At 35.1% G+C, this 13,947-nt stretch overlaps 1 protein-coding gene across 8 annotated transcripts in view; it reads left to right on the forward strand.

Annotated features, from left to right (window-relative positions):
• Positions 1-13,947, forward strand: part of TRPM6 (transient receptor potential cation channel subfamily M member 6) — a 164,160-nt gene that overhangs the window by 105,464 nt on the left and 44,749 nt on the right. For all 8 annotated transcript variants that reach the window (XM_023521944.1, XM_023521943.1, XM_023521946.1 and 5 more), the window contains 6 exons: positions 3,095-3,247; positions 4,837-4,983; positions 7,488-7,616; positions 8,991-9,242; positions 11,112-11,286; positions 11,493-11,607. In XM_023521944.1, coding sequence (XP_023377712.1) covers positions 3,095-3,247; positions 4,837-4,983; positions 7,488-7,616; positions 8,991-9,242; positions 11,112-11,286; positions 11,493-11,607 — 971 coding nt within the window. The remainder of the gene's footprint in view (positions 1-3,094; positions 3,248-4,836; positions 4,984-7,487; positions 7,617-8,990; positions 9,243-11,111; positions 11,287-11,492; positions 11,608-13,947) is intronic.

Raw genomic sequence — 13,947 nt, forward strand, 5'->3', positions numbered from 1 at the left:
ATTAGCAATTTCTGTTGTTTTGCTCATTCAGTGAGCAGGTGTTTCAGAGAATATATGGCAGTTTTATAAAGCTGCCTCCAAATACTTCTATTCTATTACACTTTAGCCTCATCTCTCAACTCGAATTGTCAAGAGTAATTTAGTTAACTACTAAAGACATTTAACTTTGACATCAAGCCTAAAGCTGCTTGAAACACCTGCTCACTGAATGAGCAAAACAACAGAAATTGCTAATTTTATTTAATTTATTATTGGTTAGGTTATGGTTAAGCTTAAGAAGTATATGTGATTATGAAAATGAATAAAGGGATAGACAACATGAGCATTAAGAACTACATAAAACTATATTTTATATTTTAATTTTATTCTTCCTAGAGTTCTAAAAAATATGATGTGTCCTAAATAAAATGACTCTCCTTAAAACATATTTTTGGTGAACACAGTATAGAAACACAAAGAAATAAAAAATATAAGATAAATATATGTAATATATATATGCACATTTTAATTCTACTAATGAGACTTCAGAAATAAGAGGAAAACCAATAAAAAAATTATTCCATATAGGTTCTTCTTTAAAAATATCAGAGAAACAATAATTGTTTCTAGAAGTTCTTCGATTTGTTTTCGATTTTAGCCTTGGAAGTCATGAAGCAGAGTTGTGAATAGCTACACAAGGTCTAACAATAACTCCTTTTAAATGTTCAGAGAGTGAGATGGGGTATAGATAGCTGAAAGTGAGAAATAATTTCCCCCATAACTGTGTCCCGTACATAGTTTAGTTTACTAAAAAATCCCTAATACTAAGAGCTTAATAACCTTTTGCTCCTTATATACCTTATATCTACAAACTTCACTTAAGTGAAGCAAGACAAAATGTTTTGCCCCAAAACATAGTGAGTTGACAAAGACGGCGTAATTAGCTACTTAAAATCTCTGAGCTGCAGTAAACTATACTGTTCTTTGTGTACAGATGCTAATTCATCTGTGGCTTATGAGTTTTGGGAACACATCTTCAAAGAACTGTAAGATATCCTGGTTAGACTAGTTCCACGTAGATGAAGACTGGAGGAAGACCTTATACGGTTATGTGGAAGAGAAAACTCATTTAAATGCTTTTCGGGTAGTAGGCTCCCACCTATCTTTTGGAAATGGGATATTGATATTACTGAATAATTTTTCACAAACCAGTTGCTGCAACGGACAAGGGCAACAGAATGTGGAACCTTTTCAGGAACTGGGCTAGGAATTAGTGTAATATTATTGTTGTGCCTGGGAACTATGTTTTCAGACCTAGAAGACTGCATATATTTTGGGTTCTACACCTGGAAAGAAAATAAACACTCAAGAAATCCCTGTCAGAACTGTAGAAAGTCCAGAGGACCTTCACAGAAGATCAAGCTTTAAAATAAAATAAAAGGCCATTTCGGCATGAAAAAAAAAAAAAAAGAATGTTGACAAGAATATGACCAGTTATTTAATCATGAATGGCATATAGTCAGAGTTAATCTTATTTTTGTTCACTGAATCTGAGAATACTAAGGCCTAATTTTAGCCTTGAAAGAGGTAGTGTTCAGCAAATTGGTTTCACAACATTTAGTAAATCTTCTGAACTCTTTACCCTAAAGGGCCATAGAAGTTGAAGATAAAAACTCTTGAATAGACTATAAATAAGTTAATGAATGAAAGCAATATAATGAAAACATCGTGGATGTCCAGGTCTATACTTTTCTTGGGTTTTACTGGCAGAGAAAATATTTGTGTAGGATGGGAGGAGGATCTAACAAAAGGTGACACTTGGTATGTTTTTATATTTTGATTTTATAATATGATTTTAATGTTTATGTGATACTATCTACTTAATGGCTTTAAAGAATTATTAAAGCAACATGCTCATTAAAAAATAATACTTTCATTGCCCTGCCCCTTGGGATAAATAACAGTATAATACAATAGTCCCCCCTTATCCATGGGGGGGAATAAGACCCCCAGTGGGTGACTGAAACCATGGCTAGTACTGAACCTTATGTATACCATGTTTTTTCCTATACATACATACTGATGATAAAGTTTAATTTATAAACTAGGCACGGTAAGAGATTAGCCACAATAACAAAATATAAAAATGATAACAATATACTATAATAAAAGTTATGTGAATATGGTCTCTCTCTCTCTCTCTAAATATCTTATTGTACTGAACTTACCTTTTCACTTAAAGGAAGCACTTTACAGCTTCTCTTTGACGTATCCAAATCACCAGCGTTACTACTCTTGTGCTTTGGGGCTGTTTTTAAGTAAAATCAGAGTTACTTGAAAAAGAGCAGTAGGTTATGGAGATAGTCGATCTGATTGATAATTGAGATGTCTACTAAGTGACTAATGGGTGGGTAGCATATACAGCATAGATATGCTGGACAAAGGATGATACATGTCCCCAGGGGAATGGAGTGGGATGTTATGAGATTTTATCATGTTACTCAGAATAGCGCAGAATTTAAAACATCATTTTTTAGGTCTGGAAATTTCCATTTAATATTTTTGGACCATGATTGACCATTGGTAACTGAAACCAAGGAAGGTGAAACTATGGATGTACATATTTAAAAAACTTAAATGCATATATGTGTATGCATATCTATTTTAATTTTCTTTTTTTTACAAAAACGGGATCACACTCTAATGTTCTATAACTTGCTTTTTTCATTTAACAATGTAACTTAGATACTTTTTCATAATATTCAGAATTGCCTTTGTCTTTTTAATGGTTGTATAGTACTCCACTGTTAGGTCGTCCCACACCAGCTATCCCTCTATAGGTGGACATTTAAGTTTACATCTGTTTTTTTCTATTATAAATAACCCTACAATGAACATCTCTATCCACACATGCTTGAGTTCATGAGTATTTCTGAGGGAGACACTTCTAGAATTGGAATTGTTGAGTTAAAATGTATGTATAGTATCAGGATATCAAATAAATTGGTGATGGGTCTGATATTTTACATACACTAAAATCTTAATTTTGTTATTTAAATAGTACTTGTGCCTTGTGTAACCACTACTATTTATTTTGCTTTGTTTTCTTTTAAAGATCATCATAAGCATTCTTTTACCACCCACCATTTTGACATTGGAATTTAAAAGCAAAGCAGAGATGTCACATGTTCCCCAATCCCAGGACTTCCAGTTTACAAGGTATAATGGTGACCAGAACCCCAGCAATACCAAAGAAAATGCTTATAAGGTTGGTGCAATGTTATAGTAAACTGAGTTTTCATGGTATTGGCTGCACACAAACATACACACACATAAAGTTTATTTAATATTTTATTTAACAATCTTAATCACATTATGGTATGACTAGGTATACAGTATGTGTGATAGATCTAATTAACACCCATATATGATGAAGCAAAACATCCCATTATTGACTCAAAGCCAAAATCAAAGACTTTATTATTTTGACAGCTGCTTAACTTTTCCTATTGCTTTCTAAATAGCAGAGTAACAGACTTACTATTTCTCTAAAGCTACGATACAGAATGCCTCATATTCTTGAAAATCTTTAATTATGATGCAGGTTTAGAATTTGCATTGATCATCACTGTTCTACTCCACAAATTTGTATATTTGTTATTTTCCGTGATTGAAAAGTTTTACTTGAGTTCCCAGGTATATACTTTTTCATGGGTAACTTCTGCTACTTCTCATGTAATCCATCTTCACTAGGAGTCTCCAGTCTGCTGTCTGTACTTATGTTTTGCTTTTTATATTTTCACTTGGATCATTGCTTATAAAGTCATTTACTGTGAGTAAACATCTTCTCTGGAACTTAATATTTAAAGAGGCATCTTTAGAAAGCATCTTGTCTGATGTGCTTTTGCACTTATGAGATATTTGTTATAATATTTTAAAATATTTGATAAATATTAATGAAAAATAATATAAATTTGTTTTTATGGCTGGTATCTGTTGTGATTGTTGAGCATTTGTTCTAACTGGTTAATTACCTCAGCCAGATCAGTTAAATATTTTGACTATTATGACTCTTTGGGTATGTATGTGTTCCTCTCCTCTCCCTTTCTTCCCTCCTTCTTTCTGTTGCTCCCTTCCCCTGCTTCCTTCTTTCTTTTTCTAAGCCTGATAGTTCCACTGGCAAAATAACTTTGCTATGAAAAGTTTAGCTGCTAGCTCCTTGAAAGCATGACTTTTGATGACATAAGCTTTCTTAGGAACAAATTATAGTGAGATGGCAGAAGGGATAAACTGGAGGAAAAAGAGGACTTGTCTCACTGGGAGTCAGTGGGTAAGGATTAGGGACTAGAGTCAGCTTCACGACTGAGGCAGTGTTTGAACTGTGACTTGAGGATATGGAGAGAGGAACTAGCATTTTAGTGGGAAGAAAGACTAAAGGCACAGAGGGAGAAAACGTAAGGCTTATGCCAAGCATCATAAATTGTATGGTTTGGCTAGAATCCAGGTTATGGTGGACATGAGACGCGGAGGGAATATTTGCAGGTATGACTGGAAAAGCAGAGTGAGGCTAGATCCTGGAGACTCTTGTATATTCTTTGAAGGAATATGTGTTTTATTCTGTAGGTAATGGTGAGCCAGTGAACGTATATAACCAGAGTATCAAGGTGATGTGACTATTAGGAAAATTATTTTGTTTCCAGTGTGTAGGATGATGTAGCAAGAAGATTGGCCAGAAACAAGGAGAGAATAGGCTAGTGTAATTTCTAATATTTATTATATATAATTATGAGTTTTTTGATATTTGCAAATGTCAATATTTTAGTTAAGCCCATAAATGTTTATATGTTTATTTTACAGAAAGACCGTGATATGGAAAGGGGTCCTGATGAGAAACTAGATGACGATCAGCACTTTGTTTTAAAGAGTGGTCCCCAAAGCCTTCCATTGACCAGGAAAGTCTATGAGTTCTACAGTGCTCCAATTGTCAAGTTTTGGTTTTACACGGTTGGTTTTATTGAAACAATTTGTGATAGTTAATAGCTAATGATAACATTGATAATGATACGCCTGATTTGCCAACTTGTGATAAAATGTAGAAATGCAGCTAAAAAAATGGGAATGATAAAGGAGATAGGAAAGCTTAGAGGGAGGCATGTAAAAATTAGAACAGATCCTACTATGGGAGTGAAAGAAAAAGCATTTTCTTCTTTCTTGAGTGCTTCCCATTACTAAGCTGGGACTGAGCATTTGAAGCTTTGTGGCATAATAAAATTAACCACGGTGATTGTGGAATTAAAGTGATAGGTAGATTCTTTTCCCTATTTTGGGCAAAAATATCAGTGGTTCAGTTGATATTTTTCTTTGTAGGAATAACGTATAACAGGGACAAAAAAAAGAGGTTTTTTTTTTTGTTTATTTTTAATACATATGCTTAAAAATATATAGAGGACAATAAAAATTGTAGATGTTAAATTTTTGAAACAAATACTAAATCCGTTATGGATAGTAGAGATACAGAGAAAGTGTGAACTAACAGTACTTGAAATGTATTGAGTGCTTTTCGTGTTTATTTAATAGCATTATTTTTCTAATTCTTTGCTATAGTTAAATTGCTCATGGCCTAGATTTTGTATTTCTAAAACATTTAATTATAACTATAAAAGGATATTTATCTGAATATATTTTAAAATATTTACTTGCCCAACCATACACTTATTTCATATATTTATTGAATAAGTACATAGCTCTGAGTGACTCTCATCTATGTTCAAAAATCAAATCTCTTTTCAAAGAATGAAGTTTCACCATTTTTGTGAATATGCTACAAAATTCCCAGAGACTCTGATTGTAGCTCTGAGTGAATTCTAACCATAGTCATGTCATTGGGAAAAAAGTAGTCAAATTATTTCCAGTTTAAGAACTCTTAGAGACAGGAGCAAAGCTAAGCAAATAGAACAACAACAACAAAAATCTCTAACAAATAGAACAAATAATCCATCCAGATCTGTACATCTTGACAGATTTTGGGCACAGACATTTTAGTGTCTATCACATTGCTAGGCTATGGTGTGTGTGCTTTATTGAAATAGTGTCGTTATAAATGTTGTGAAGAAAAAGCAAAAATGTAAATATTTTTAGATCTTTTTTAGAAATTGGAAAGAAATAAAAAAAGTCAGAAGCAATACCACCAATATCTACAGTGTTTTCATATCTGGCTACCGTGAAGCCAATGACTAAAGTATAAAAAATGTCTGTTTGATGGAACAAATTTATTAATTTATATCTCTAAGGGGTCATCAAACATACCCAGATTTTGAGACATAGACCTAGGGAAGCATAGAATTAATAGAATTTACCTTAACTTCCTTATATGGTTCTCTACTACAACTCTAACTCATAGGTAGTAACACTCTATATGCCTGCCTGAAATACCACCTATTGTATACAGTGGTACTGTTGTATAATGAGAAGTGGTTTCAGCCATTCTCTGTGTAGACTGATGAAACTTGTAGATTTCCAAAAGATATGAGACATAGGGATCCAAGTTAAAATAATACAATTCTTGTGAGAATGAACACACACATATCCACACCCATTTTTCTCTCCATTGATCTGGGATTTTAAATACAAGTGTCGATCAGCTAGTTTCATGCATTTGAAGGGCTGTACCATCTCATGCCTTGTTGGTGATCATGCAAGCTGGTAAAGCCTTTCTGGCGGGCAATTTAGCAACATGTGTCTCAGTTTTAAATGTGTATGTTCAGCTATTCTACTTCTGGGAATATATCTTAAAAAGATAAAAAGGTTAAAGATTACAAAGCTATTATTACCATGTATATTTGTGTGTCTGTTTACTGTGTTTTAACTCTAGGTTTACTGTGTTTGGAACTCTAGGTTTAATATACACAATAATTAAACATACATTTCTTGAATGTCCACGATGTGTCAAGCTGAGTAGTAGCAATGAAGATAAAAACATCAGCAGTCTTTAATCACAAGGACTCTCAGTTGGACAATAGTTTTCCACTAACCAGAATATTTAATCAGTTTAAAATAAAACTTCCAGTGATAGTAAATGCCATGATTTGCACAAACTAATTCTACTCATTTGGTGAGCTTGGCATATGTTTTCTGTTTAAATGGAAGGGGAAGGCACGTGATTCTCTCCTGGCTTGCTGTTAGCCTGAAAGTACCCATGCTGGAATGTGCAGGGTTTTGCTAACAGGATGAGACAGTGACCCCTTCTCATGCATTTGAGAGCAGTGATTTTTATTCCTGTCAATCCTAGAATAGAAAACTGTGATTTCTTGTGTGTGTGTGTGTGTGTGTGTGTGTGTGTGTGTGTGTGTGTGTGTGTGTTTTCAGTTAGGTCATCAACAATCAGAAGGTGGTCCCAGTTGTAATTTCATGTTATTACATTGAAGTTCATGTCAGCTCGGTTCACGTGTGCTTGGCCTCCTCCATTATGACTATCACTCATGTTCAGGGAATGTGTGTCCCTCTGACAGATGGCATACTTGGCATTTCTCATGCTGTTCACGTACACTGTGCTGGTGGAGATGCAGCCTCAGCCCAGTGTGCAAGAGTGGCTCGTCATCATTTACATCTTCACCAATGCCATTGAGAAAGTCCGGGAGGTGAGCTATCCCTTCTACCTTTGTTGTTCTACGCATATCTCCTAGAAGTGTTCTAGACTATGGTGATGAAAAGGGACAGGTCAAGGGCAAGGGTGAGAAGGACGATGCTGATCCTGACTTGCTTGCTGCAGGAAGGGTATTTAAAGGAAAATCTCTGATCGTAATCTTTTCTCCTGGCCAGGTACTTTCTGCTGGTTGCTGTTCTTTGAAAGTAGTTGTTTTTGAGGACATCTTAGTTTATCAGTCCTAGAGTGATGTTGTCTAATTGTTATTAGCCCCTCTAACTGTTCGATTTCCCACAAGTGGTTTATTTTTAACTTGTGAGATTTAATTTTCATAGCCTAGCATTGCTTGCATATTATCAGTTCACCTTACAGAGTGGCACGTAAATGGTCAAAGTTGTATATATGTAAAGAATTTATTTATAGCTTTTGATAGAGCCTACTACATACCTTTGAAAATTGAAGCTGAAAATCCTTCTGGGGCAAGTAGTCTAAGAAACAAAACAAGACAAAATTTTCATTTTTAGTTTGCAATGAGTCACTTAAAAAAATTCCCATTCCCATGCAATAATAACTGTGATCACATACAGTTACGACTTAGACTGTTTTAGATATCAATGTCTGCGTATCTCTGCATCTATGCATTTACATACATCGATTTTCTCCTAGAGCTAGGATGACCAACATTATATACTAAGAAAATGTATTCTCAGTAATTATACCCATTTTGTCTGCTAGGTACTATCGTGCAATTTATGGATTACAGAAAACAATTCAGAAGAAAAACATTATCTGAATTCTACCATTTTTATGCTTCAGGGAAAATAGTTTTACTATTTTACATTTCAGTTGTCTGATATTCTGTTGTAGGACAATTTCTTATAATACTGAATTCTAGTATCACATTTGAGTAATTTGTCAACAAATCACTAAAAAGCAGTAAAAGGATCAGATTATAGAATTCCTTGGTTTCAAACCAGTCTTCTCTGCACTTGTCTATACCTCATGAAATGGAATTGTAGCTATGTAGATCCATTGCACTATTACATTTTAAAATGTCTTGATATTTCCCTGTGTTAGTTTAGGATTAATGAAAGCTAGAAAAACTATCTTAAAAAACAATCCCTTCTGTTTGAGTTTTCAAATAGCTGGCTAGCACTAACAGTGACATTAAAATATATTTACAGAATCATTTAAATAATTCATTACGGGAGGATAACTTAAGTCTACAAAATCCCCTTGTGATCTAAGATTTGTTGGGATTCAAATCACTCTTTAAATGAGCAGTTGCTATATTAAAGAAGATGATTACCAGTGAGACTCTTGGATTATACCCCATTCTTTAAGTTTCTCTCTTTCTTTTTTCTTTTAGGTCTGTGTTTCAGAACCTGGGAAGTTCACTCAAAAGGTAAAGGTATGGATTAGCGAGTACTGGAACCTGATGGAAACTGTGGCTACTGGCCTGTTTTTGATAGGTTTCGGACTTCGGTGGGGTGACCCTCCTTTCCACACGGTGGGAAGACTTCTCTACTGCATCGACATCATATTCTGGTTCTCACGGCTCTTGGACTTCTTTGCTGTGAACCAACATGCAGGTCCCTATGTGACCATGATAGCAAAAATGGTGAGTCCAGTCTGCTAGTATATTCTGATGTTCTTTTTAACGCTTCTGCCTAATTTCATGATTCACAGTCAGTAGTTTAACTTTTGAAATTATTTACAGAAGCACAGAGAGGAAGATCATTTCATCACTGCTTTCCTTATAACTACAAACTCATATTTAACAAATGTCCTTGGATAGCATATTGGGTAGTTGATTAGGATCCTCATTTTACCATTTTGGGGTAAGGGCCAGATGGGATTGAATCAAATTTGTCTCAGCACAGTAATTCCCAAGGGCCAGATTTGTATTTTCTACTAAGATATTGATTTATCTTTTTATCTCTTCATTTCCATTGCACTCTTAAATAGTGAGTACTATGGGCCACACACTTCTAAGTACTTTGTATATTTTAACTCATTTACTCTTCAAAACAACTTCATGAGATAGGTGCTATTATTGTTCATATTTTATATACAAGAAAATGAAGGTTAGGTAAATTTCCCAAGGGTATAAGTAAGGGAGCAAGGATTCACCTGGGCCATCTGGCTCTGTCTGTCATTGACACTCACTGTGTAATGGTATTAGCCTTGTCCAACTGGTTTTACATAGGACCTAAGATCCATGTGCTAGGAAGTACAGTATCTCAAGATCATCTTTACTTTTTTTTCCTAGAATATTCACTGGCAATTTCTTGAGAAGGAAGGGTAGTGTTGAAACAAAGGAAGAGAACAGAAAAGAGAGAACCTCCAGGATTCCAAAGATAGATTTTTCTTTACAGTTTTCTCTTAGACCAGCAATCTTTTTTCTGATCTTGGTGACACTGTTATTAATGAGATAGTTTATGCTGTGGTAACCAATATATCTCTGAGTTAGCACAAGTTCATTTTTCCCTAATGCAAAGCCTGATGAATGCTCATGGGGGCCATCCTCTACCCAGTGACTCAGGGATCCAGAATCCTTCCATTTTTTGACATAGCAGTGTCAGCGTGTGCCTTCTAAGGTCTCCTATGACAGGGAATGAGAGGGATGGAGAAAGTCAAATGGCTTTTGTCTGCTTAGCACAGGAAGTGATTCAAGTCACTGTCATTCTACAGCCCATGGGCTAGAATAGGTCACATGGCCCCAATCTCATGGAAGGAAGACTAAGCTCATAGAATACTCATGGATTAGTTGTCTCTGCCACAGTGCACAAATGGGTTGAATTGATGTACATTTAGTAAGTAAAATTATTTAAAAAGGCCTTTAAAATTATAATATAAAGGTCAGTGTTCTATAAACAGTTCTCTATTATGCACTATAATAATAAGGCTTATCTTTAATACAGACTGAGTGGGTGTTATGAACCACTGGATTTAGCAAACATCATTTCATAGTTGATATTTACACCTTTTTTTGTTTTGAGGATCTTTTACTTCATCAGGGTGTTCAGTAGCTTGGAGTTCTCCAGCAGACTCTTTGCCAGATCCATTTCTCAGGCTCCAATCAGTTCTTGAAGATAATTGTGGGAATAAGGAGCCATTTTACTAATTTGAGTATCCCTATTATTTTCCCCCTTTCCTAATCCCTAGCGCAATTGGTAAAAAATTGGATATTAGCTAATCAAATGTTGTTCGCATTTCATTACTTCTTAAAAAAAAGAAAGAAGAAGGATAGATTCTCTACTGTTGACAAATCTATGTTATTCTAAAGAACCCAATGATGTGAAACACATTCTGTGCAGAGACATGAAAGTGCTTGAGCCAAAGAAATCTAGCTATTCATGGACTACGGCATTTTGATCAATGACTAGACAGTCTTGTGACTGGCAGGTGTAATTATGATGGTTGCTAGTGTTTGATTTAAGTTTCAAATCTATGATAAAATTCTGGTTGTGCTGTACTATTTTTACAGACAGCAAACATGTTCTACATTGTGATCATAATGGCCATAGTCCTGCTGAGCTTCGGGGTGGCACGCAAGGCCGTCCTTTCTCCACAGGAGCCTCCATCTTGGAGCCTTGCTCGAGATATTGTGTTTGAGCCATACTGGATGATGTATGGAGAAGTCTACGCTTCAGAAATAGATGGTGCGTAGAAGATTTCATCATCATGCAGAAATTGAACTTTTGTAGATATTCAGAGTAAAAAGAAAATCTGGAAAATAATAATCTGAGTCTTAAACATATAGAAAAAAATACGATATTTTTCTAAGTTAATGTGCTAAATATTTGCTTATAGACATAGGTCCATGATTCATCTTATCTCATTATTTTAAATTCTTTTTTTTTTTTAGTTTGTTCAAGCAATCCATCCTGTCCTCCTGGTTCTTTTCTTACTCCATTTCTCCAAGCTGTCTACCTCTTCGTGCAATACATCATAATGGTGAACCTGTTAATTGCGTTCTTCAAGTAGGTTATTTTAATTAAATATGGTTATTTTGTTTAAATCAAAATGGGGGCGAGTGTTTTTAGTAGATTCACATGTATTTTGAGTATGTAACCCTTGGCTTTTGTGTGTTCCATGTTTTATTACTATGGCTTTAAAATATGGGCATGAAACTACTGGTAGGAAGGCAGCAGAGCATGAGAAGAGACAAAACAACAAATAGAAAGTAAAATCAAAGCAGAATGAAAGAAAGTCATGCATTGTAATTAAGCAAAAAATCGGAATCATGAAAGAATAACAGTTGATGCTGATGAAGTTAAAAGTTGCCTTGGGAGCAGTTAATGTCCCTTCTTCACTTGGCTCCTGGTAGATCTCATTCGCTGTTCTCTTCTATTTCACTTTTCACTTCTTCTCAGTCTCCTTTTCTGGATTTCTTCTCCTTAACCTTTTAACATTGGAATATCCCTGGACCCATACCTTGCTTGCCTTTTATTTATACTTTGGTGATTTTGGTCAGTTTCCTGTATATGCTGACAATCCCTAATTTATATCTCTAGCCCAAATCTTTTCCTTGAACTTCGGTCCTGTAGATCCAACTGTCCCTTTCTATTGCCAGTCAGATGTATAATAGATTCCTAAAATTTTAAATGTTCAAATTTTTGATCCTCCCTTTTTTCCCAACATATACTTATTCTACTTGTAGTCTTTCCCAAATCTCTGAGGAAGGCCACAAGTTTCTGTCAAAGTTCCATTTTTCCAGTTGTCCAGACCACAAACCTTGGAGTCATTCTTAATGCCGCTTGTACTTCTACCTCTAAATCCTTCGACTAGCTCATCAGTCCAGGCACGTCTCACCACTTCACTGCTATCACAGAGCCTCCTAATTTATTTCTCTCCTTCTGTCTTTGGCCCCTATATTTTGTTATCAACACAGAATATGACTCTTTACAAACATATGTCAATGATGTCATTCCTCTGCTCCAAATTCTCAGTGGTTCCCTATTTCTTTCTGGGTAAAAGTTTCTACCATGACCTAGAGAGGGCCCCTTGTGATCTGGCTACCCTTCTACTTCTCAAATCACACATCACACTACTCTTCCCCTAATCTGTTCCTCTCCAAACACACTGGCCCCTCACAGGTTTTCAAGCAACATATCAGTGTGGTTCATTTTCTCATCCTCTTCAAGTCTTTGCTTAAATGTCTCCCTTTTAATTAGGCCTAACCTAAGGCTGATATTTACAAGTGCAGCCCCCTTTCCTTCGGCTGGCTCTTTGGCATGTCTGATCCTCCTTACTTTTCTTTCTTTATACCCACTTATGTTATATGTACAAATATATTTCATAATTTACATAATGTGTTTTTCCTGTTTATCTGGCTTCTCTACTGAAATATTAGCCCCATACAGACAATTTTTTTCCTCATGAATTTTCCCAGGCACTGAAAAGATAAGAAAAGGGAAATCAATACATGGAAAGAATCCAATTAAAGAAAGTAGGGAAGGTAAAGACTGGAGGGAGACAAAATAAATCAGAATACTTAAAATACAACACATATATATGTGTTTACTTATATATATATGTATATATATATATCATCAGAACACCATATTATCAATTCCTAAACTGTGGGAGAATTGGCACATGGAGGTGAGTTTTATCAGAATTATGAAACACCAATTAATTTTGAGTATTATCTGTTTTCTTTTTTTTAAATTTTATTTTATTGTGGTAAGAATAACGTAGTCTACTCTCTTAAATTTTTATGTTTACAATGCAGTACTGTTAACTATAGGCAGAACTTTGTACAGTAGAAGTCTGGAACTTATTCATCTTGAATAACGGAAACGTTCTGCCTACTGATGGAGCATTATTTCTTACGCCAGCACCGTTGGTGCAGTAAGCAGAGCAGATAAAAGCACAAGCTCAATGGCCTGGGATGGAAGCCTGGCTCCGCTGCTTACTGGCTGTGTGAGTTGCAGGCAAGTTACTTAACCTCTCTGCTTCATTTTCCCCATCCACGAAAAGAATTAAATCATATGTGTTACATGTGTGTATGTGTATATAGAACATATACGTGTATGTCTACATATCATATTGTATATGTGTGTGGTATGTAAACCAACGCCAAGGAGGTAAATTACATAAAAATATCTGCTATCATTATCACTGACAACTAGCAACGCTGAAGCTTTTTTCTCCTGAAGAACATTAAGAAAAATGTGTGTGTGTGTGTGTGTGTGTGTGTGTATTTTTTTTTTTTGTACAACTACATTTGTCAATTATTACTCAATAAAGTTGACAGGGAGATAAAAAGAAAATATGCCACTCGTTTTCCATCTCTCAGCTCTTTACCTAGAACTTCT

Source organism: Pteropus vampyrus, unplaced genomic scaffold (assembly GCF_000151845.1).
Source record: "Pteropus vampyrus isolate Shadow unplaced genomic scaffold, Pvam_2.0 Scaffold324, whole genome shotgun sequence".
NCBI classification, from domain to species: Eukaryota; Metazoa; Chordata; class Mammalia; order Chiroptera; family Pteropodidae; genus Pteropus; species Pteropus vampyrus.